The 24243-nt window shown below is 42.6% G+C and overlaps 1 protein-coding gene across 6 annotated transcripts in view; it reads left to right on the forward strand.

Annotated features, from left to right (window-relative positions):
- MCF2L2 (MCF.2 cell line derived transforming sequence-like 2) overlaps positions 1-24243 on the forward strand; it is a 153888-nt gene that overhangs the window by 101156 nt on the left and 28489 nt on the right. For all 6 annotated transcript variants that reach the window (XM_033068605.2, XM_033068607.2, XM_033068608.2 and 3 more), the window contains exons 16-21: positions 12383-12449; positions 13584-13699; positions 16142-16211; positions 20843-20935; positions 21439-21531; positions 23718-23843. In XM_033068605.2, the coding sequence (XP_032924496.1) occupies positions 12383-12449; positions 13584-13699; positions 16142-16211; positions 20843-20935; positions 21439-21531; positions 23718-23843 (565 nt within the window). The remainder of the gene's footprint in view (positions 1-12382; positions 12450-13583; positions 13700-16141; positions 16212-20842; positions 20936-21438; positions 21532-23717; positions 23844-24243) is intronic.

A 24243-nucleotide genomic window follows, 5' to 3' on the forward strand; every position in this document is an offset into this window, starting at 1 on the left:
AGTATGACGTCTGTTCCAGGGCTTTCTGACCACAGTTTCACTCTTTTCATGAGATGACTCCCCAAATCTTGCATGTGGTTTTGGTGTCCTCAGTGAATGGTCAATATGGCCTTGACAGAAATCACTTACAAGCACAGCAGTGTGCACCTCGAAGTGCTCGGTGTGCAGTGGCAGGAGTTACAGTGTTTTTCGTGTTTCATCATCATTTAGGTCTATTGCTGCTGAATAATAAGCTGAAAATAGCAAGGTGGTTTTGTACTCAGATGAGCCATGTCACATAAGCAGCATAATCCCAGCTTTCTGAATTAAATTCTCATGAGACAGTAATCTCTCCTACATTTATATTCAGATAGAATTAACTTCATGAATGACCAGTTCCAGGGTTTGGTGTCTGAGGTATCATTTTTGTGACTTTAATGAAAGAGAGTCAAGTTTAAAAATAAGACATGGCCTCAGCTGTCACATATGGGTGGAGCACTTTTGTACACATGCAAAATAGTCTCCAAGCATGTACACAGTCCAGACTCACTGCTTGTCCTCTGAACATGCACATAAAATTTGCCTTGCATACTGAGGAAACCTGTGGAGCATCCAGGATCACTTCTGCACACCAACAGCCAGCTGTCACTTTGCATATTCACATCTTGGAGTGTGCAGCCTGTGTGCCTGAAGGTGTTTGTGCCTTTAAATGACAGGTTTCAAGTGTAGATTTGGACATTATTTAAATCTAAGAATCCTTTAGGTTCAGTGTATCTTATTATCTGGGTCGGTGTTGTTGATGTAACAAGGACTGGGCACCTCCATAAATCAGTCTGTGCATGACTCTGAACATGAGAGTAAGTTTGTCACTAAATCATCAGGTTGTATGGGTAGAGCAGGACAGCACTTCTGCCCCGGGTAAAGAATTAGAAGCTATTTTCAGAATGAGAATATTGTGCCAGAGCTCTATTCTAAATCAGCAATAGCAAAGTTGTGCTGACATTAGGTCTGGGAATTGCTAAATTTAGGTGTGGACTGGTGTCAAAAATACAAGTAGCTCAGGGAGTGCTACTGAAAGCTTTGGTGTTCAAGTGCTTATTGTAATCATCAAAGCCGTGTATGGCAGGAGAGAACAAAGTTTCCTGATTTCAGTAGCTATTGTCAAAGATGCAGAGCTTCTGCAGGAGGCAGAGATAAATATTAGAATCATAGAATAGTGTGGGTTGGAATGGACCCAAAAATCTTGTAGTGCAACTACTCTACCATGGCCAGGGAACCTTTCAGTAGATCAGGTTTAGAGCCCCATCCAGCCTGGCCTTGAACACTTTCAGGGATGAGTAGTCCTCAGCTTCTCTGGGCAACCTGTTCCAGTGCCTCACTATCCTCACAGTAAAGAATTTCCCCCTGATATTTAATCTAAATCTGCCTTCAGCCAGTTTAAAACCATTGTCCCTTGTGCTGTCACTACAAGTTTTGGTAAATGTCTCTCTCTTTTGAAAGGCCATTAAAAGGTCTTCCCAAAGCCTTTTTCTTTTCCAGACTGGACAGCAATTTCCCCCCTCCACATGGCATAAGTAAGATACATTGCAAAGGTTTCCATTCAGTGTGTACATGGAATATATAACAAATTTAATAAAATAGTGTAATATAAGACTTCTGTTACAATTGGAAAAGGTGATTTTGGTGAGTTTTACAGTAGGAGACCAACAGCATGTCTTTCCAGACTTATTTCCAGGTTCATGAAAACTTCCAGCTGGTAGAGGGGAAGAACTTGGGGAACCTACATTTTAAAAGACAAACCATGCTCTTGACTTTATCAGTAGGCACAGGGAGCTGTTTTCTTTCACCAGACTTTATGAAAGTTCAGTCAGCAGGAGAAATTTCAAGAAGCCACAAGGCATTTCTTGTTTGCCATCATCTCTTCCAACTTTTACAAAATCTTTGTTTTCAGAGAAGGTTCCCTGTTGGGCAGATTGGCTCCAGCAATTACAAGTCTAATTACAGCCTAAAGGGTTGGGAAGATCTTTGAAGTGAAGTGTATGCTGCCATGTAGGGAGATCTGGCTGCTGATAGAAATCTGTGTAGAATAGCAAGGGGAGATGTATTCCTACTAGAGTTCCAAATGTTTCTGGGAACTGGGAAAATTATTATGAACAGGAGAAAAAAAAACATTCTTATTGTTACAATGCAGTAGTTGACTGAGTATTCTGGAGGCTTCCTGAAGTCCTTGAAGTTCTTGTGTCCTTGCTCCCAGAGAGTCTGGAAGGTAGAGAAAAGCTGAAAAAAACACTCTCAATATGTTTTCTTACAAAATTTGCACTTAATCGAATATCAAAGAGCATTAAGCAGTCACTTCTCCTATTATCTTTCATACCTGCTTGCTATTGGACACTAAGGTTATTTTAATGCTCTTCAGAAATTCCAGGAATTCCTCAACTTGTTTTCTGTGCAGTTGTTCTGCTCCCTGTTGGCTCTGGGCAGGTTCCTGGAATGCAGCTGGCCACATGCACATCCTGGATGGTTGGTTTGGTTTAGGCACAGGGGGTGATTAGGATCAGAGATATCTTCTGTCTTGCTCCCTGTCACAGAAATGTGTGTGCTCCACTTGAAAAGCACTGAAAATTTCTGCAAGCACATAGTCAATGGGCAGCAATCCCTCTCCTCTGCCTCTGCACATCCAGGGCAGGAATACAGGTCTGCTTCCTCACACCCCTGATCCAACTCAGGGTTTACAGAGCACATGCAAAGAAAGGCAGCTTGTGTTGGTTTAGGACTGGATGCATCTTCTCTGAAGAATCACACGTGGACTTGAAATTTTATGTTTGTTTCTCCCCTAAGTGCAGCTTGTTCACCTCTCCATAAAAACCTGACTTTGCTCTGACGTGGCAGATTGACAATCCTTGGCCTTTATGTATTTGCATGAAGGACACCTTGAAATCCCAGGTAACACAGGCACAAGCCAAGGAGCAGAGGAAATGAGCCCTGTCATCAGTGCCAAGCTGATGGATGGAGATGGAGATGGAGATGGAGATGGTGATGGAGATGGAGATGGAGATGGAGATGGAGATGGAGAAGGAGGAGGAGAAGGAGAAGGAGGAGAAAGAGACAGTGGTGTGATTTTATACCACCTCAGTTCAGGTGGTGCTGCTTTCTCTGTAAAGCCTCCAGGCTGGGAAACCACTAAACAAACCGGGAGCAATCACACCTCTCAGAGTGTAAAATTCTCCAGGCAGCTGCCAAAGCCTTCCCTTTGCACATTCACATCAGTTTCAATGGAATCTGTTTTTAAACTCTGTAGTAGCTCCCGTGTTTCAGTTATCTCATGAAGGAGTGCTGAGCACTTCACACTGTTATTTACCGCAGCACAAAGAGCACGTCATGTTGCCTAATCAGATGTCAGTGACTTGCACCCACACTGAGCTGAGCTCAATAATTGCATGGTTTGCAGGATGGCAGCAGACAGGACAGAGCAGATGGGAGATCACTCAGTCCCATGTAGTGAGTGATAGAATGGAGCAGTGATTTATCAATTGCACTGTGAGTAAATCACTGTTGACTTTACTTCCTGCATTTAACAAGCTGTTCATTAACCAGGACTTTAATAACTAGGTTTGGAAGATTTGTGACGTAATCATGTTTAGAATTCTGTATTCACTTCTGAAAATTCATGTGGATTTTTTCATCCAGCAGGAGCATTCTTTCTTTGTATGAGTCTAGAAAGGAATTCCGTTTTATATAGCATGACTTGTCTGTCCAACAGCTCCTCTGTAGACTCTGCAAAGCTCCTGTGCATATGCAGATTATTCAATACACTGTTGCTGATCTTTCTCTGTAGCCTCTAGCTGGAGGACACTGATGCTTTACTTGCATTTCTAGTTATTCCAAACCTGTCTTCAAGTACTGTTAATAGCCATGTTGGACAAACTAGCATGGACAGTCTTGCCTTCCTGGCACCTGACCTACATTAGAGCTAAACAGTGTGACCCTGAGCTTGCTCTTCCTGGTAGAAGTGCCTATTTGTCTGTGCTGGCTCTCCCAGCAGTGGGTCAGGCCAGGGTTCCTGTGTGGGCAGAGGACACCAAGAGCTCCAACCTGTGTAACAGCCATGCCTGGTGCAGTGCTCTTACCTGTGCCAGGAGCGCTGCAGCTGCACCCAGCCCCACTGGAGTGGCAAACAAGGCATTTCCCACGTAGGTGAGGCTTGTGTAAGACCTGCAACAGCCACTGAGGCTCATAAACCAAGTTCCCTGTTCTTCTGGGATGAAAAGAAGAGGAATGGCTGTCATGGATGAGCCTAGAAATCTCTCTGTCCCATTGCATTATCTTGGACATTCCCCATTACAGCTGCTCAGAGAAAAACGTAAGAAACCCAAATGCTGATAATATCCTTCCAGTTTCATGCAATCTGCAATTGTGAGAGTTTCCCTCTGAGTTTCCTACTGAGTAAAGTGAACACATTCTCCAGCTGGAGTCTATCTGACAGTTTTCTAAAGTTTCTTTCTAACTTTGGACATCTTCCAAGAATGTCTCTCCCTCTTTCTCTAAGTTTATCATTAAATTCTGCAAGCAATGTTTCAGGGTGGGGCAAACAGGGTTGCCCAAAGTATAGCTTAGTAAATGGATGTGGATGTTGCTGAGAGCTGTGATTCCAGTCCCTGCTGGGTGGAATGTGGTAGCTGCAGATGGCAGGATCCTTGCCTGCCCCTCTGGCCCAGATTACCATGGCTGGGGAAGTGTGACACACAAAAAAGGGATGTTTGTCCTCACCGTGGCAGTTCACAACTTACTGACTGATGTAAATGTGTCAAGCAGAGATTAACTAAAGCATAATAAGTGTTCCAGCTACTCTCATAAACTCCATTTGAGCTTATCAGAATTTTCTCTCCCTGTTCCTTTGCTGTTGTCACGTAACTAACACTTGAGTTTATTTCTCCCAGGTCCCAAAGAATACTGATTCTTGAGGATGTTTAAAAGCAGAGCCCTAGACACACTAGAGTTTGGGCTGGAGGATCATAGACTGTAAGTCTGGCACAATGCTGTGTCCTATTACAGGATGGAGTAGATTTTGCAGGATGGAGTTTCCTTAGGGTCATATCTCAGACTGAAACCGTAGAAGCATTTCAGTTGGAAAGGACCATTAAGATCATATATCCAGCTGTTACCCCAGCACTGCTAAGGCCACCACCAAAACCTTGTCCCCAGGTGCCACATCTACATGACTTTTAAATACCTTCAGAGATGGTGACTCCACCATTTTCCTGGGCAGCCTATTCCAGTGCTTGAAATACAGACCCTCAAAGGATGAGGCATCATCACCACACCTATCCTCTCATTTCCAAATGGTCAGCCCTCTCCATCATAAACTCAGACCTGTAAGATCAATTATTATTAATTTTACTAATAAAATTCTTCATTGTACCTAAATGACCTTACAAAGTCTTGCAGAACAAAGCTATCAGAGGCAGACCTGCCATGAGAACCAAAACCAACGATGCTCTTCTCCTCCTGAAGAAGCTGGCTCTTCAGGATAGAACTTGTGTTGCCATTTGCATGGAGTAAACCATAGTTTCATGTTAAGCTTTTGCATCCCAATTGAAAGTGGCTCTTTATGGCACAAAGTGTCCTTGTAGGGACAGGTAGGGGACGAGTGAGTACCAGGGACATGAGACATGGACATGTCAGGGATGCTCTGCTGTAAGAGATTGGGGTGGTGTAGGAATCTGCAGGGAGCAGAGTCACATGTTCCTAAATCCTCTGTCCCACCAAGACACCACCAGCAAAGATACCCACTTGAGACTACAGAGAATGCTGGAGAGAGGCTGTGGCCATGGTTTAGATTTTGGTTTACTTAGAGCCTGAGCTCTAGCAGTCAACATGAATTCTCACTATAAACATTGTCCGTTGAGTTTCCTTTAACCTACTTTATATTGCTGGTCTTGTCTGTATGAAAGTTTTAGGGATTTACCACTGTAACTTTTGCTGTTATTGAAAAAGTACTTTACCACTCTGTGTGGGAAAATCCACAGTGTTGTCAGCCCTTATCAGATCTCTTGCTCAGTGAGGTCAACTGGTATTTGGATATTGTTGTATTGTCTACAAAGGAATGGAAAAAGCATGCAGCATGTAATCTGAAAGTAGTTGCTGTCTTAAAAGTCAGGGTGAGCATAGAGAAAAACTGTTAAATATATTTTTTTTTCAGAAGTCAGAAACTATTACATATCTAGAGAATTTTTACCTGCTCTATTTTCAACTTTTAAGAAAAAAGGCAGCCAGGAAGAAATTACTGCCAGGACACAAAACCACCATGAATTTCCTGCATGAGTGGGACATGCAAAATCTGAAGTGCTTCATTTCAGAGTACTTATCTTTTGAATATCAGCTGTGACTGATACACTGATATATATATTTATCTCACTGATATATATATATATGACTGATATACATTCATAGGGTATGTTCTAATCATTACTAGATAGAAACAAGTATGAGAGTAAATGTCAGTGTTAGTATATTAATTACCTTTACTTTTATGCATATGTGCGTATATTTGTATTTCTACATTTAAAAAGCAGTGAGCTTCCTTTGTTGGCTGGTAAACTTAAGTACCCATACCAGCTTGAGTTCAGCAGATCAAATCCATCCTTAAGCAAGTGTGGGGAAGAATTATGTCTTTGTCCTCTGTCTTCACTTTAAATCCTTTATGCAACATGGTTTGTTGCTGTACTAGATCTGCCTGACCCCAGGAAATCACCACATTTTCTTTTGACTGGCTAATATTTCTAAAGAAGAATGCTGAAATCTGAGTAATTAAGTTAATTCTGTGGCCTGCTTGTAAACAGCCATGATCTCAAGCAAACAAAGTAATTACATGAAAGTCTGCACAGTGTGGGAGCAACCTGTTAACCTGCAGTGTTTCAGTTACATCAGATATTTCACAAGCATGTGTGTGTAGTAGTTTCTATGGATCTCAATTTACTACCAACCTATATAATCTGATATAATACAACCTACCACTAATAACTAATACTAATAGCAAGTACACTGCTTTTGTGTATAAATTATTCACCTGCTCTTAGCTAATTGATTACTCAATGTGAGATATCACAGAGCTAAATATATCTTTATCACCAAACAGCAACACTGCAGCTGCAAGATTAAAACAAAAATCACAACGGGGCCTGATGGGTAGTTCACAAATCTGGGTAGTTGATAAAATATGTACACAGCCATGTGGTCTGTTATTTTGGCCCACAGTAAGGACCAGTCTGTTGCATCCACATTGTCTAAAAGTAGCTCAAATTTGGGTTCAGAGATGCATTTTTTCACTGTAGATGCACAGCTGAGATGAGAAACAACTCCTGTGTGACTTTTAGTCCTCTATTCATATTATTCCTTTCTGCAGGTGATTTAATTAATTTACCTCTCCATTAACAACTATGCTCTGGTTCCTATAATGTAGGCCAACTAATTAAGATATATAAAAATATTTCCCCAAGGTCATTTGTTTTGGGAACAATGAATGTGGGACAATTCCTTTTATGTGAAGAGTTCAGATCATTTCAGAAGAAGCAAAATATTATAAATGGTGACTTTGATGGTGAAATATATTTCTAACAAAGATGCAGTCCTTCTGCTCAGAAGAATTTCCACAACAGATGAAGCAAATCCATTTGACATTGCAGCAGGCAATTACAATAACTTCAGTAAAGGGCACTAATTTTGAGCTGGGGTGGAGTGTACTACCTAAGTCCTTTATGCTTCTCAAAGTTACTTAGTTGGCTTTTGTTTGCAGCCATGAAATGTACTTTAAGAGCAATCGTTCTTTTGAGGCATTGCTCTCATTGAAAAAAAAAAAAGTAAAAAAAAGGAGTACCTGGCAGAGGAATCAGAACTGTTTTCTGTATCAACTAACAAATACCAAATACTGTATCAACTAACAACGAATTCTGTTGAAACAAATGCTCTTACGTCCAGAATGATCTTTTATTCCACTTTAGGAGGTAAAGTACAGCCACTGACTCATTACTAAAATTTCATTTGAACTGTTGCACAACCTCAGTTGAGAATACTTTTCAACTGAAAAAGGCCTTTTTAGCACTGTGAGAAGAAGAAAAAAATCCATTTAAATGCAATTGTGTAGGTGGAATGGAAGTTGCTTCTACTCAGCTACTGACATGCTGTCATTTCTTTTCATTCTGTAGCACCGAGATGATTTTGAGATTTTATGATTAGACAAGTCTTAGAATTTCTTGTAGAGATTTCTAATTCAAAACTGGATGTGGTATTTATTGCTGATTCTGTTTCTACCGCAATAGTGGGACTTTCATCATATACTACCTACAAAGAAGACACCAGTACAAAAAAACCCCCGGTTTTGTTAAAGTTTATTTACATTCAGAAATAGAAATTTCACAGTACTTAGAACTAGCCAGAGTGCTGGACATGGAGGTTTTTATCACTGTGCTAATTTTTGCAAGCCAATAAATTATTCACTCTGACTTCCCTTAAGTTCCAGTCTATTCAGTGTTGATACTTTTTCTGTGTTTATGTTTCCACTGCACTGCACACAGGTTCTTTCAGTCCTTCCTATTGTGTTTGAAGCGTTGGGTATTAAAAGTGCCAGTATTTTCAATTTAAGTAGCTTTCTGTCTATATTAGATATATTTATAAAAGCAATGGGGTGGGTTTTTTTATTAAGTTATTAAATTAAATATTTTGCTCTTGCATTTTCTGCTGTTCTGGCTGTTGAAAATGCTCCTGTAGGCACTATGTATTTTTGTAAGACAGATGTGGAGAGCTCAAGCCCAGATGCCATTTCTGCTGGTTCCACACCCGTCGTGCAATCAAGTTTTCTGCAGCACAATAATTTTGGAGCACCAGTTATGATTTATGCTTGGGGTTCTTTTCAAAAAAACTCACTGGTTTAATTCTAATTGATGGCTTCAATTTGTCTTCTGGGAAAAGGATTCTTATCAGAACAGGTACCTGTGATAGCAAATCCTGGCATAGAAACGGGATCTGTGGGTGGAGGTGAGCCAATGAGTTTGTTGGAGAAACACAGCTATGGAGGCGAAAATCCTGAATTAGTTTATATTGTCATCTGAGCAGGATGCACAAATAGTAACTGTATGAGGACAAAGCAATTGAGATTTAGCCAGAGGAGATATTAATAGGCTGTGGTAATCTCTAGGTTATTCCTGCTTCATGTTTCATTATATTTGATGAGGTTTTTAAAGGCAGCACATATCACAGCAGAAAATACATCCTAACAAAATTGTTGTGACAGAGACTTGCAGAATGACCTGACACTGCTGGGGAGCTTGGCCAACCGTTCAGTTAGGCCTCTTTTTCCTTCTGTTATTAAAGAAGAAGGAAGGAGAAAGAGTTGCTGAGATGAAATGGTCTGATATGTGTCTTCTTTATAGTCACTGTGGTGAGGACCTTCTAGAAGTGTGCTCTCAGTTACCCAAAGAAGCCAGCTCAGATAAACACCAACTGACAAAGTTCTGTTGCAACCAAACAATGCAGTGCAGAGTGAGCTTACAGCAACAACACTGCTAATTGCTATTTGCACAGTCCAAAGTGATATAAATAACTACCTTAGAGCTAAATACCAGCACAGGCAGGGGCTGATAGAGAAATGCATCTCTGAAAGTCAAGGGTGATAATTAATACCAGAGTTTACCTCAGTTTCAAGGTTTTGCTTACAACCTTGGCTGAAAACAAGGCTTTCCCCAATGCTTTGTTGTCCAATGCAGCTCCTACATTCTCACCCTTGCAGAGCAGCTTCCTCTGTGAAATAATTTTTTTCTTCACTTCAGCATGTCATGACTAACTTGCCAGACACAGCACTATTGACAAAGCAGAAATAGTTTTCTATTACTTTCTCCTTTCTTATCATCCATACTGTGCTGTCACTTCAGAACTTCTCAAAGCTGTGAGTGGAAGGAGGTGGCTCAGTGTGGGAGATCTCAGTGGTGCTGCAGGGGCACAGGATATCACAGCTGCTGAAGTGAGAAAAACCTGCTCGAATGACACCTCTGTAAAATCCCCCTTGTGGGAGCTGTGGTCTTGCTGTAGCCAAGGCTACAGCGTTTCCTTAGAAACCCAGATCGATCCTTGAAGTCAGTGTGGGCTAGTTCATGCTCAGAAATTGCATCTCATGCCAAGAAGTTTCCTTTGCTGGAGGAAGATCTGACACCATGGTATCAGTGAGCCTGTGTGTGGTCCCTGCCGCAAACACGCCCGAGCTGTGCCCAGCGCTGGTGGCAGCCGGGGCTCTGCCTTGCACGGGGCTCTGTCTCTCAGTGCTGGCTCAGCTCCCTCTGCTAGGACACGTTAACTCAGAGGAAAAGCTGCCCTTGACCTCCTGAGCAGTTTCACATCACTACCTCCATGTCAGGAAAGTACTGAGTCAGGTATTACTGGGACCAGAATATTCAGCCTTTGGCTAACTCTGCTGGTTTGGTGAATGTTTGTTTTGTTGGGGAAGGAGCAAGTATACCTGAGTGGAATGAAGTTTGACCAGCAACAAGGATGCCTACAGATAGGACCTAAGGGATTTCTTAGATTCTGACCTTTAGGTCAGATGCCTAATCCTTTACCATCCCTGCTGAGATGGCCTGTTTACTTGGGAATGATCCTGGTGAGGAGTTATCTTTGTGAGAGCTGCCCATAAACTTAAGCCAAGCTCAGAATTTTGTTGTGTTTGGACTGCTGCCATGCAAACCTCAAATTCTTGTAAAATTTTTCTGAGATGAATGAACAATATAGTATGGAAGTTCTCCCCTGCCCCTTTACCTCACACATCCTGGTTACACCAGAAATTACTTCTGACTTAGTCATCCATGTCAGAGGGGAAAAGGGGGTGGGAAGAGCTGTCTGTGACAACAATCCAGTCAATTCCTGTCTCATATTTTTGTTAAATGTGATACTGGCAGCAGGTGTGTGCTGAGTGTCCCCCATTGCCCATGACAGTCACAGAGCACCTCTGGTCCTGGCACAATCAGCAGTGGAACATTTTGGGCAGGGGTTCCCAAACAGGGGGCACCTGATGGGGAGCAGAGAATGTCCCCAGGAGTCCACAGCCAGTGCAGGAGTGGCCAGTGGGACCTGAGTGTGGCCTGGGGATCACAGCCCTCATCCACTGCCCTACCTTTGCTAGACACTGCAATTTAAGGCATTGTGTCAAGACACTGCTCTGAAATCCCAGCTATTTTATAACAAAATTTGAAACATCAATTGAAGGTAAGGTCTAGTTTTCTCAGTATTTACAATGTTTCTTAAGAAGTGGTCCATAAAGGAGTAACAGCCTTTGAGACCTGAACAAGTGGTCCCCAGCTAGCCTAGAAAACCACATTTCCTTGAAAAAGCACTGAGGAAATCCAGAGGAAACCACTGAATCTATTGTAGTAGCCTAATAATGTTTTAGTCACTGCTCTGCATTTCAAGCTGCAAGCTGAAATACAGCTATTTTATTTTCAAATGGTTGGCCAAACCATTCAAAGGAGGCTTTATCAGAAGTGGTGATGGTTTGTTAACCTCAAAAAGGACATCCTAAAAATTGTGGAGAATGTGGAAATCCCCTTACAGTGGATGCAACAGTGCAGTTGTGACTCTTGAGAAGCACAGGCCAGGAAAAGAACACCAGGTACTTGTGCTTTCCTGCTGCTCAAACTTCTGGAGGAGCTACCCTGAAAACTTTGTTCATAACAGACTAAAAGCAACACTTTATTGATAATATGGGACATTTGATGCATAAAAACATGAGAGATCTACTGAAATTTTATTTAAAAATCTAATTAGTTATTTGTCCAGAAGTGAATTGGTTACATTCATGTTTCTGTGAAATAAGTCAGGCATCTTCAAGATATATGTCTTCAAGTTATCTAGGAGCATTAAACTAATATTAGAAATAAAAAGTCCAAAACCAGTAAAAATATTTTACTCTAATCTACTTTTATGTTTTCAGGCTTCTGACATCATCCTGTTGCCTGTTTTTGTATTGCATTAAAGGATGGAAGTCTAGATTTTGTTTATTTTATAAAATAAATGAAACAGAAACATTAGCATAGCTCTGAAGAATAGTTTCATTTTATTGAGTATTAGTTATTCTTAGAAGACAAACCATTATTTTTTCTGTCTTGGGAATTTTTTCTTGATTTGCAGGTATAAAAATGACAGAAGAATCCAAGATGAATGAGCTGAAAAAAATGACAGTCCAAGATGCATTTAGGTCTTTTAATCTTATCAACTAGGCACAATATTGAAGAACTGAGAAATGACCTTCAGAGGGTTTTTGTGTGTAGCCAAAGGCGTAAACAGGAATATGTAAGGAATACAATTTTTTTTCATTTACATGTGCTTGATTAACACTATGACTCTCTACCTTCTTGTCTTTCAGCCACATAATCAATGAGCTGATAGAAACAGAACGGGTTTATGTAGAAGAACTTCAAAGTATAATAGAGGTAAGAAACTGTTCTGAAATTACTTTTTGGTGCTTAACCTCTAAGCCATCACTGCAGGTGCACATCCTTCATGGGCTGAGCACTCCCACCTCCTGTTTATAACACACAGGCTGTGCTGGCAAGATAGCTCAGCCTTGGAGCTGCAGAATGAGAAGGATGTTTTGAACACCCTTCGTCAGGGCTTAAAGGAGAAAGCACCTTCTTTGGCCTGAGCCCACACTGAGTCCACAGGATGACAATTTGCATGGTTCTGAAAGTTATGGCAGAGAAAGAGTTGATAATGTCTTTTCAAAATAGTACCAGTAGGTCTCAGAATCAGCACCTTTGATGTCCATGGAGCCAGACACTAAATTCTGTGAATGTACATTTGGAAAATGATTGAGGAAAAGGAAGGGGTCCCTCCTGCTCCTCTTTATTGTCCCACGTTGTGCTTGAACACAGAACAAAGGAGCTCATTCTGCAAATATGATTCTTGAGCTTTTGAAACTGATAGGATACCAGCAAAGTTGGTGTGTGTGGAGTCTGAGGTCCCTAATCTGTGGGAGGACAGAAGCTGACCAGGGGTCAGTCATGGGTGGGATTTTAAGGACATGTGGTTGATTCTTTATTGCATTTGTTCCATGGGAACTGTCAGCTCTGGTAATTTATATATTACTCTTGAGTTTAAAATCAAAATGTTCTTCTCTTATTGTTGAAGAAACACAATCCAGTTTTTACAAGAAACACAAAAAATAGTCAATCCAAGTGTCACAGTTCAACAAATAAATCCAAACTAACTCCTGTGCAATGAAGCAGAGTAGCAGAAAGATGTGTCTGTCAATCTTAGCAGTCTCCATCCCTACATGACCCACATGGCTTTTGAATCCTAGAAACAGATTTTCATCTATTTTTATTGACCTTATGACCTGCTCATTTGTGGTCAAAATGTGTTTGCACAGTTACAGGGTAAAATCTCTGGGGAAAATCAGAAGCATCAGAAATTCCTGGGAGCAACAAAGCAGCAGGCATGGGAGAAGCTTTGTTTGCTCTGTGGAGAACAAAAGCCCATGGACTTTGGGGCTTTCCAGTGCCTTGAACACAGTACTTCTTCCCTGGTAAAAACAGGCTGGTTTTATTTTCCACTCTTCTCTGCAGGGATATGCTTCAGAAATGGACAATCCCAATTTAGTACATCTGATTCCATCTGCACTTCAGAACAAGAAGGAAATTCTTTTTGGGAACCTCCCAGAAATCTACTATTTCCACAACAGGTACATGGGAACTGGTGATTGTCCTGCATCCTTGGGTGCCATCATCATATCCAGTCCTTCTCTGTCGGGTGCTTTGTCATGCTCACACGTACACTGGCAGGAAAATCATCCTCACTCAGTCTCTGTGTGTGTCCTATAAAATCCATGTGTACAGAACACCTTGAGATCATCTATTTCATCTTTTTTTGGTGAAGACTGTACCCTTTGTGCATTTACCAGTGATTTCCCCTGGCAGGATCCATTTTGAATGTCCCCTGTGGTCAGCATTTTATCACCTCTCTTGGTACACTGGTTGATGACACAGGACTAAATCCTGATATTTTCTGTCTGGCAAAACACCTCTGTAATGAAGTTTTCTTTGTGTTAACTTATTTGTCCTGTATTTCTATTATCAGATCAGAAGACATTCTATATTTGATACCACTTTTCTTTTTATCCCTCATATAAGATCACAAACATTTCAGAAGCCATGCCCATACTGTGGACAAGGAAATCCAGAGCCCATAACTACAGAATACAAGTTATAAACAAGATTACAGTAGTTTCACGAATACAAGCCGCACGGATTATAAGCCGCACCCCCGGTGCCTCGACAATGTTGCTGTCTTTGTCAATAGATAAGCCGCACCCCGAATATTAGCCGCACTTTCGTTCGTCGCGAGAATCCGTGCGCAGCTTTCACAAATTGGCCAATTAGTAACAGGATCGCGGCATAGCGGGCTTTACTGGCTCGGGGCGGGGCCAGGCAGGCTCGGCCCGCTCATGGTTGCCGACGGGGCCGGGTGGCCCAGCTCAGCGCCACGGCTCGGCGGGGCTGGCCGGGTGGTGCTGCCGCCGCCGCCGGGCTCGCTGGCCCCCCTCTCCCGTCAGCACCGCCCCGCTGCCGCTTTCGCTCGCCCCGCGCCGCGCCTCGCGAGCGCCGCGCCCGCCCCGCGGCGCTTTCGCGGCTCGCGGCGGCGCTTTCGCGGCTCGCGGTTCGCGGCTCGCGGCTCGCGGCTCGCGGCTCGCGGCTCGCGGTTCGCGGCTCGCGGCTCGCGGCTCGCGGTTCGCGGCTCGCGGCTCGCGGCTCGCGGTTCGCGGCTCGCGGTTCGCGGCGGCGCTTTCGCGGCTCGCGGTTCGCGGCTCGCGGCTCGCGGCTCGCGGCTCGCGGCTCGCGGCTCGCGGTTCGCGGCTCGCGGTTCACGGCTCGCGGCGGCGCTTTCGCGAGCGCCGCTTTCGCTCGCCCCGCCGGCAGGGCTGCCGCCGCCGCCACCAGGCTCGCCGGCCGCCCCCTCCCGTCTGCACCGCCGCCGCGTTTCCTCGCCCTGGCCGGCACTGCAGGCCCCCGCACCGCCGGGCTCCCCCACGCTGCTGGCCCCGATTATGCTGGGCTTCCCCCGCTGCCAGGCAGCCCCACCCGCCGGCCTTCCTGCTTCTGCCATGCTCCCCTGCGCTGCTAGCCCCAGTTCTCCCGGGCTCCCCCGCCCTGCTGGCTCAGGCTCTGCCGCCCGCCCCCGACACTGCTGGCCCCGCCTCTGCCAGGCTTTCCCACCTCTGCCGGGGCCGGCCGGGCTCCAGCTTGGCTTGGGGCTGCCGCGGGCTCTCACTTCCGTGTTGGCAGCTTTTAGAATTTTGTTAATAGATTAGCCGCCCCGGAATATTAGCCGCACTTCCGGGTTTCCACCAAAATTTTGGTCAAATTGGTGCGGCTTGTATTCGTGAAATTACTGTAACTCTTTTGCAATCAGCTTTCAGAACAAAAAGCTTAAGACAACTTCTATAAGTTTTCTTCTTTTCCTAGCCTTTCTTAAGCAAAACTGGTTGTTACCAAAGTGGGAATTTAGGAATTATTTTGAATAATAAATGCCTGTAAGACATATCAAACTTTTGCAAGTTTAACATTATGCCAGAGTAGTTAATACATAGTAGAAAAAATATTTTCCAGTTTATATATTATTTCAAAGATTGTGTCTTCCATTTGGAGAATGATATTCCTCTCCCTTTGCAAGCCCAATCTTTTTTTCCCTAAAGGTTTAGTGCATTGACTGTTACTGCAGAAGCCTTTGGACTACATCCCATATTTTCACTGCTTGCTGATTGAGCAACTGCATCTGACAGAGCATTCCTGTCTTTTCTAGCTGTTCTGAAAAATCCTCATACTCAAATGGAAAACAGAAAATTGGGCTACAGTTTTTAAACAAATTTCAGTAGCCAGAGGAATCAGATGTAGCAGATGCTTGTGAGCAGAGAAAAATCTGATAATATTTGTGATTTAGGGAATCGGGTGACAGCCACATCTCATTTCTCTAAAATACTTAATTATTGGTGTGTCAGAACTGTTACCTTCCCCATTGAATCCCCTTATTTCAAAAATGAAGGCTTTAACCTGCATTTACACAGAAGCTAACACACAATGTGAGTGGGATTTTACATTACTCTCTGCTCTTCTTTTCTCCCTCTCAGGATTTTCCTTAAGGAGATAGAAAATTGCATTGAAAACCCTGAGCTTCTTGCCCGATGCTTTCTGAAAAGAGTAAGTACATAATTTTACAGATTTGGATCAATATCTATGGTCTTATCCTACAGTACTTACAGATTTACTCCCATCTTTTCACTCTGCTTTAGTGACTGAGGGAAACTTCTCTAAGCAGACATTCCCAAATTAAGTCACAGTTACCAAGCATGTAATTCTGATATCTGACCCTTTACCTGGTTTACTGACAGGAAGAGATCTGTTAGCAGTGTTTTACAAGTATTTAAAGTCCCATTTAAAAGAAAAAACCCGACAAATAACAGTGATCCAAATGTTTGACATGCTTTTCATATCAGACACATCTATAGCAGGAGTCTGATGTAACCAAGACACCACCCTGCAGTAAAGAAGCAGAGAACAATATTGGTGTCACAGCAGGTTGCTCTGAGTGCAGACAACACATCCTGTTCCTGCTTTATCTTATCTCTCTCTTCTGTGCACCGTTCAGGACACTTGGTCCCCTAGAACTGTCCCAGCAGAGTCTGCTGCTGTCCTTGCACGGACCCCACCAGCCCCATCAGACTCTGTGAGATCGATTCCCTTTACCTCTTCACTCAACAGGTGGGATTGTCCCCTCTGCTGTGAGTGTCTCTCAGTGCCCAAGTGCTGCAGCTCTCTCCCAGAGCTCCCGGTGATGTCCCTCCTCCACCTCCACCCCCACTCAGCCTGCCCATTAGTTCTTTCCTGCAACACAACCAAAGGTGCTTGTTTATACAGCACTCCTTCAGGGGCCCTGCTAATGAAAAAAAAATCTGTTTTGGTGGTTTGCTGCTGCTTTCAGAGTTTGACAAAACTGTGTGAATAAGGCTCTGTGTTTTGCACAGGAAATGGAAGTGGCGTGAGAAATGGCAAAATCTGTCCACTGTAGTCAAAGGTACCTCCTGCTTCTACTGCACACTACAGGTAGCATTTGCTGCTTTTCCAGAGCACATACTAAATACAGACAGATTTGGATGAACCAGTCAGAGGTGCTGAGCACTGCCACATTACTAAGATTTAAAGGGAATTGTGAGCATGTGATGCTTGCAAAGGGTATGCTTCCAATTTACAAACAGGTCAGGCTGGAGAGAATCAAGTGTAAATTTGATTATATGTCCATTGGATTATTTTCTGTTTTACAACAAAGCATTAAGAGCTCGAGTAAATGACACGACTGAGGCATATGTTGTTATCCTGGGATTCAGATGCTGGGCAGGAAAATACTGTGGTGAAATCATTATGCAAAAGAGGATAAGCTGTCTTTGAAGAACACAGACCTTTGAAACCCAAGGAAGTAAAATAGTCCATGTGTTGCATATATCCCTAAAGGATGCAGCTAAATAAAAACTCCTGGTATAGAATTGTTCCTGTGATTCTGGAGAAGGTTCAAATTCCATATTTAAATATTGTAGCTTATGTCTCTCTGTAAAAACAGCTGTTAAGCCCAGTTCTCCTCACTATTCTATCAATATGAAAGCAGCACTAAAACTGGGGTTCAGATATGAAATGAAAGGAAACCCAGTCCATCCATTGCCTTAGCTCATCAGTTCCTGTGGCCTGGTCAAACCACACTAAATCTATCAAATAAGAGGTTAAATCATGCATTTGCTTTCCCCCTATTTCAAATTTCACACTAAGAAGGCACAAGCTTCTCTCTTGAGATGTCTCTGCTCACACAGTAGCACCTTTGATTCGAGAACTTGCCCTCATGTTCTGTTTTTAGAAGAAGCCACATAAAGTCCAGAAATGTGTTGTTTCTGTTGGACTGCCTTTAGGAGGCACAAACAAAAGTCTGGTTGTGTGTTTGTGTTCCCCATGATCTGGCAGCTTTTTATGCCTTCCTGCTGAGCAGTGGCTTCTGGCTGCCCCGTGAGTTACGGCTGTGCTTGCTGTGACAGGGGGAACAGAAGCAGCTGCTGTTCAGAGTGATGCTGAGAAACTCACACTGCTGCAGGTTCTCCTTCTTTGTAGGGGTGTGACCATCCTGCCACAACAACAGGCTCTGCCTATGGTTAGAAACAGTTTTTTTAGATTCATACTTTGAAGAGTTTTACCCTGACTGATCACACTGGGCCTTTTCAGCCCTGATTTCAGAGATGTTTGAAAGTATCCTGAGAGCTGCAGTGAGACACTCTGGTGCCAGAGTGACTCCATCCCCAGCCAATCATTCCTCTGCCATGTCCTCACACTCTCTCCCACCTCCACCAATGCCACCTGATCAGCTGTCACCATGAATGTGAGCCTTCATCTCAGGTGATAGCAGAAACAGGCTGTAGATTCTCTTTCTGGCTTCTCTCTGGCTTTGTGTCCTGGAACATGTTCACAGAATCTGGTAAAAGATGAGCCAGAAATGCCTTTATTGCTCTCCCTCCCACTTTGCCTGAGCTCATTTACAGCATGATCTTCATCTGAGCTCAATTACAAGTGAGCCAGCTCAACTTCATCCACATGGGAGCTGTTTTGCCATCACCAAGATGCTTGACCTTACATACAGCTCTGTGTGGTCGAGGACTGCACAGCTTTCAAAGACAGGAGGGATGGGCACTGAATACCTTGCAGAATGGGTCTTCTGGTGCTTTATCAGCAACAGGAGGGACACACTGGGCTGATCTGCTGTACAAAGGGCTGTGAAGAAGGAAAGCTTACCAATGCCAAGGACGGAACCAAAGGTGTGTCAGACTGCTTACCAAAATGTGCAGGGTGATGTGTCTGGCAGGAGTGATTCACTGTGGATTACCACTGTTCACTTATTCATACTGCTAACCTTATACAAGGGAATGGTTTAATAGGAGTGAGCAGTTGGGACATTTGATCACTCAGGGAGAAAGAAGCTTTTAGAAAAGGAATCTACCTGTGAAAGGACAGTAGCAGCTGACCAGAAACCTGAGTGTTGGATTCAAAGGTCTAAATTCTAGACAAATGCAAAAATTATTCCTAAATCAGCAGTTAAAAAGATAATTGGAACTGTATATATATACCATGTGCATTGGAGCTTACAGAGCTCTCAGGGTCCAAATCAGTGTGGAAAGGAAAAGCTTTGAAGGAGAGAGGAGCATGGTATAAAAGTACCAGCAAGAAGTCAGAACCTTTGCATGGGAAAATAGAGATGTGTGGAATATTTAAGACTGGGATTTGAAAAATAAGACAATAAATTATTTCTTGGCATTTTGAAGTCTGAGCCTAATTCTATTCCTAACACTATTGCAAAACTTAAAGCTGTAATTAAATATGTAAGTATCAGCCTGAGTAGGTGTCAATGATTTAGGCAGCAGTGGATTGCACTGGCATAGGGTGGTTCCACTGTGGCAAATTACTGGTAAATTGTTGGTTATTGTACCTTTAATTTAAATTTAAATTGGTTCTTTTCTCTTATTCCTAATAGTTCTCTTGTCTGTTGCTCTCTCTGTTCTTCTTACCCAGTCCAGTAGGTTTCTGTGGGCCAGGATGAGATTGTAATGTTTGATTATGCTTTGTTGCTATTTTAGTTGTGTGGGGTTTACCCCCTGCTAACTTCCCTCCAGGGCAACACGTACAAACAATTACATTTCTGTGAAGAAAACGCTGCACCTGTTTTGAAACAGCACCATTAATATTCTATTGATTTGCAACAGAGGAGGTTGTTTTTATTGCATAATCCTTGACACAGCTCTGATTTCACAGCTGATTCATCAGGGTGATGTCAGAACGGCTCTGTAGATGAAGACAGCAGCAAAACTGATTTCTTCTGGTGACTGTACAAAAGGAGTGATTTCCCTGAGCAGGAGTGTATGGGAGCTGCCTGGTGGGCTGAAAGCCCAGAGGAAAGATCCAGGAATTGCTGAGATTTATTTTTGGTGTTCTCTTTGATTTGCTGAGGTCACATCCAGCAGGGTAGGTGCAGATGAAGGTGGGAACTCCCGGCTGGCCAGCACAGCCAGCCCTGCTCAGAGCCCCTGGCACTGCCCCGGGTGCCCAGCCAGCAAACCTGGACCTGGCAGAGGAACACCCATCCCTGCATCCACCCACACAGCCCAGGGAGCCAGGACACCCCTCTGGCCTTCTGCAGAGATTGGTTCTGGTTTTGCTGAAGTCAGTGAGATTTTTGCCGTGGACCTCGGTGAGAACGCTTGGAGTGCAGCCAAAGCTAAATAAAGTGAATCCACCCACTTCTAATTTGGAGAGGACAGGATTTAAATACTTCCCTCTGCCTGGTCTGGGACATCAACAAGACAAACTTCCTTCTTTTTAATTTGTCCTTGTAGTGTTGAGAGCCAACACTATTTTTTGAAGTGTGTTGAGCTGGTAAACCTTAGTCATCATTAACAATTACAGTTTAAATCTCTAATGTTTCTTTTTTTGGTTTTGTTTTGTTTTGTTTTACTTTCTCCAAACCAGCAATTCACTTCCCTGAAAAATATACCAGTTTTGCAGTTAGAGTGTGTGTCTGCCAGTCTGCAGTCTCCTTGCTTTGTGTGAAAAGTGAGGGGGAAAAAGAAATCTCACTTTCAGGTGTAATTAACTTGATCAGAAGTAAAAAGCAGGTTTGTTGGTTTCAGTATGTTTTTACATACAGAGTAATTCCTTAGGATGGAAGGTAAGAAAAAGTGTGATCCAAGAAAGACACTCCCTGGATACTTTTTCCTTCCCTTACCTAAACTCTTCTTTTCTTGCAGAAGGAGGACCTCCAAATATATGAAAAGTACTGTCAGAACAAACCAAGGTCTGAAGCTCTCTGGAGACAGTGTGGAGACAGCATCTTTTTTCAGGTGGAATTTCATTGCACACTAGCAAGACCCTCAAAACTTGTTTTTTCTTGTGTATCCCTATTCTTTAGAAAACCTAGAGCAATACAGAGACTTTTCTGCATGCTTCTTACACTGGTGCCAGGTGCCCAGTGTGTGCCAAGGTGTTTTCTCCAGGAGACTGGGTAGGCAGAGCAGGGGGTAGATTTCCTGGACACGAGCCTGACTCTGCAGGCTATACCCACACCAAACAAGTTCTGGCTTCTTTGCAAATCCCAGCTGATTGCAATCTCACCAGCAGGGAATGCCAGATTTCGACACCAAGTTGAACCTAAACATTAGCTCTTGTTTGGATTTATTTTCACTGTGGTGTAAGTAACCCGGAAATTCCTATGCAGATGGAACAAATCTCTCTCTCAATTAATTCACAGACATACAATCTTGAGATTGTCAAATGATAATGATCTTGGTGACTTGCCTGTGTTTCAAGAAACAATTTTATTTTTCTTCTGTGTTGTCTCCTACAGGAATGTCAGCGTAAATTGGATCATAAACTCTCACTTGATGCCTATCTATTAAAGCCAGTTCAGAGAATCACCAAGTACCAGCTGCTGCTAAAGGTAAGTTCTCCATGACAGTGCAAAGAATTTCAATGTATGGCTTTTTTACTCCCAGAATTGCATCTCAGTCAGGACTACCTGGAAATAAATCCTCACTCAGTTCTTCAGCAAATACTCAGCATTTTTTCGTTGTGAAATGGTAGGAAAGAGTCTTGTACAGGGATTTATATTTTAGATTGGGAACTGCTATTTCTTAGCAGTACTTGCACTAAATAATAGCAGTGTACTATTGTATGTATAGCTCTCTCTATATAAAGTAATATATTTTACTTACTTGTTAGGATATAAGTATCTTATTTTTTTATTTATCTTTAAACAGAAATTGAATTTGGCTTTTTTTGTATCAATATATGGTCTTACAATTTGAAAACAGGAACTGATGCCTTAAATCCTGTCTAACATCTGTCCCTGTTTAACAATTTTTACAGCTCTTTGAACTGATATTTTCCCAAGATTGTGACTCAAACGTTTCAGAGGGAGCCACTCCCCTTTACTGCTTCTTCTTAAAAGACACAGCCAGGAACAAATTGTCTGTAATTTTTCCCCAGGATGAATATGTGAACTTCCCTCTTGATTGGCTGGAACCATTAGTGGTCCATGCTTGAAATTCTGGTCTGAACTGGGCAATAGAAAATATATACACTCAAAACAATATTCTTTTTTTTTCCTCTTCTTTTTAAAGTGGTGGCTTAAATTCCTGTCTCCATCTACTCAGTTCCTAAAAATAATATTTACTGACTTTCCCTATGGGAAGGTCATGAAGGTGCATTACATGCTGTTCTCAAGCCTCTGGGTTTAAAGTGGTGTTGTGTACTGTCATGAAATTTAGCTTTGAAATTTGCAATGAAGATTTTAGGTTGCCATTTAACTTGCTAATAGCTACTATAGCACTGCTCAAAATGTGCCAGTATAAGCCAGGAAGGACCTGCTTGGCCATTCTTGTGCAGTATTTCTGTGAATTACTGCCTTCATGTAAAACTACAGAATCCAAATATTGAACATGGATATTGGCAGGGATGAAACTTCACTGATTCCAGTACATTTACATCAACATAGTCCAGAAATAAATTTGAACTCCACTTCTCACAGAAGAGTTTCAAGAAATAAAAAAATGTCAAGGTCTCTAGGAAAGCAAGAGTAAACCAGATTTTACTTTTAATTTGAAATATGACTGTAAATAAAACCAAGATTAGATCAAGGAGTAAAATTCTCAAGCAGAACAGGTCTCAGCCATTGGGGTTTGAAGCTGGTCAGACCAGTTTTGTACTTAGCAATAACACTTTGGCACTGGCATTTACTTTGTCAGGGTTTATGGGATCTGGGAAGATGGTGCACTCCTTCCCTGACTGCAGGAGCATTTGAAAGTGTAGAAAAATGGAAGCCAGTGACAAATTGGTAACAAACATGTACTTAAGAATCTCTGTGCCTTGAGTGGTGGGCAGACTGGATTTGAATTTTGGATCACAGTTATTGCACCCCTCTGGTTTCAGTCAGTTCAGCTGATATGCTCATGCTGATAAAAGCAGCATGCTCACTGTACAGAGGTGCATCCTCATCCTAGAAAATGTGCAGCAGGTACTGTAGGAATGCATCCTGCTTTTACCTTCTAATCCCTGGTTGCTCAAGCACTTGAGGAGAGACTGCTGCTGCTTGGGGTTTGCAGGAACTACCTTTTTTCATCCCTATTTTACAGGAACACAGGTGCCTCAACTTTTGGATTAAAATATTTCCAAACTCAAAATTGCCAAATTCTGACTAGAAATAAATTCATATTTTTAACAATGGTAGTAAGTACCTTGTGGAACTACTTGCTGAAGAAAATGGGGAATTGTCTAACACCTGAAATAATTTTATTTAGTTTCTTTTCTACTAGACATGAAGAAAAAAAAAGCCCTGGATGTAATTTTATTACATGCATGGAGTTTATTTTAAATATGTCAGAATGGTCCTGTCTCATCATAAATGTACCCTTTAAACTTGAAAATGTTCCAAAGATCAAAATGTGCATCCTCAATGACCACCCCAGTGAATGTCATATTTGGGTTTTTGGTGGCTTTTTGTTCCTCTTTTGTTTTCCTCTAGTTCTGCTACTTTGTTTATGTGACACAAATTCCAAGCAGGAATGTCTTAGAGTGTCTTCTGGTATCAGGAGTTCTCAAGTATTCCCCATATCTTTTTTTAAACAGGAGATGCTGAAGTGTAGCAAGAATTCAGAAGGTACTGCTGAATTGGAAGAAGCCCTGGCCACAGTGCTTGATATCATCAAATCAGTAAATGACTCCATGCACCAGATAGCAATCACAGGATATGAGGTAATTGCTGCTGCTGCTCCTGCTCTGGTCTGAGCCATGCCATGTTGTTGTCATCACTGATCATGCTGTGCCCATGGCTGGTACAGTGCTTTATGGAGCCTGTGCCATTCCTGAAGGATGCCACTCAGTTGTGATGACCAAAAATACATCTCAGCACACCTACATGTGGGGCTGGGTGTGAATGTGGGGACGTGGTGGGGCAAATGCAGGAACTTTTGAGTAATTGCACCCATAACTCATTTGTAGATGAGAGGTATAAGTGTGGCAGAGCTAACTTAAGAAATTTGCTGAAACTTTGTGACTCCTGTGCAACTTAAGTGTTTTCAAATCTTTTGCACTTAGGGAGAAACATTTGGCTTTCATTTAAAGTGGGTAATGGAATCTGTGCCAGTGATTGGCG

This window comes from Catharus ustulatus, chromosome 10, assembly GCF_009819885.2.
Source record: "Catharus ustulatus isolate bCatUst1 chromosome 10, bCatUst1.pri.v2, whole genome shotgun sequence".
NCBI lineage: Eukaryota > Metazoa > Chordata > Aves > Passeriformes > Turdidae > Catharus > Catharus ustulatus.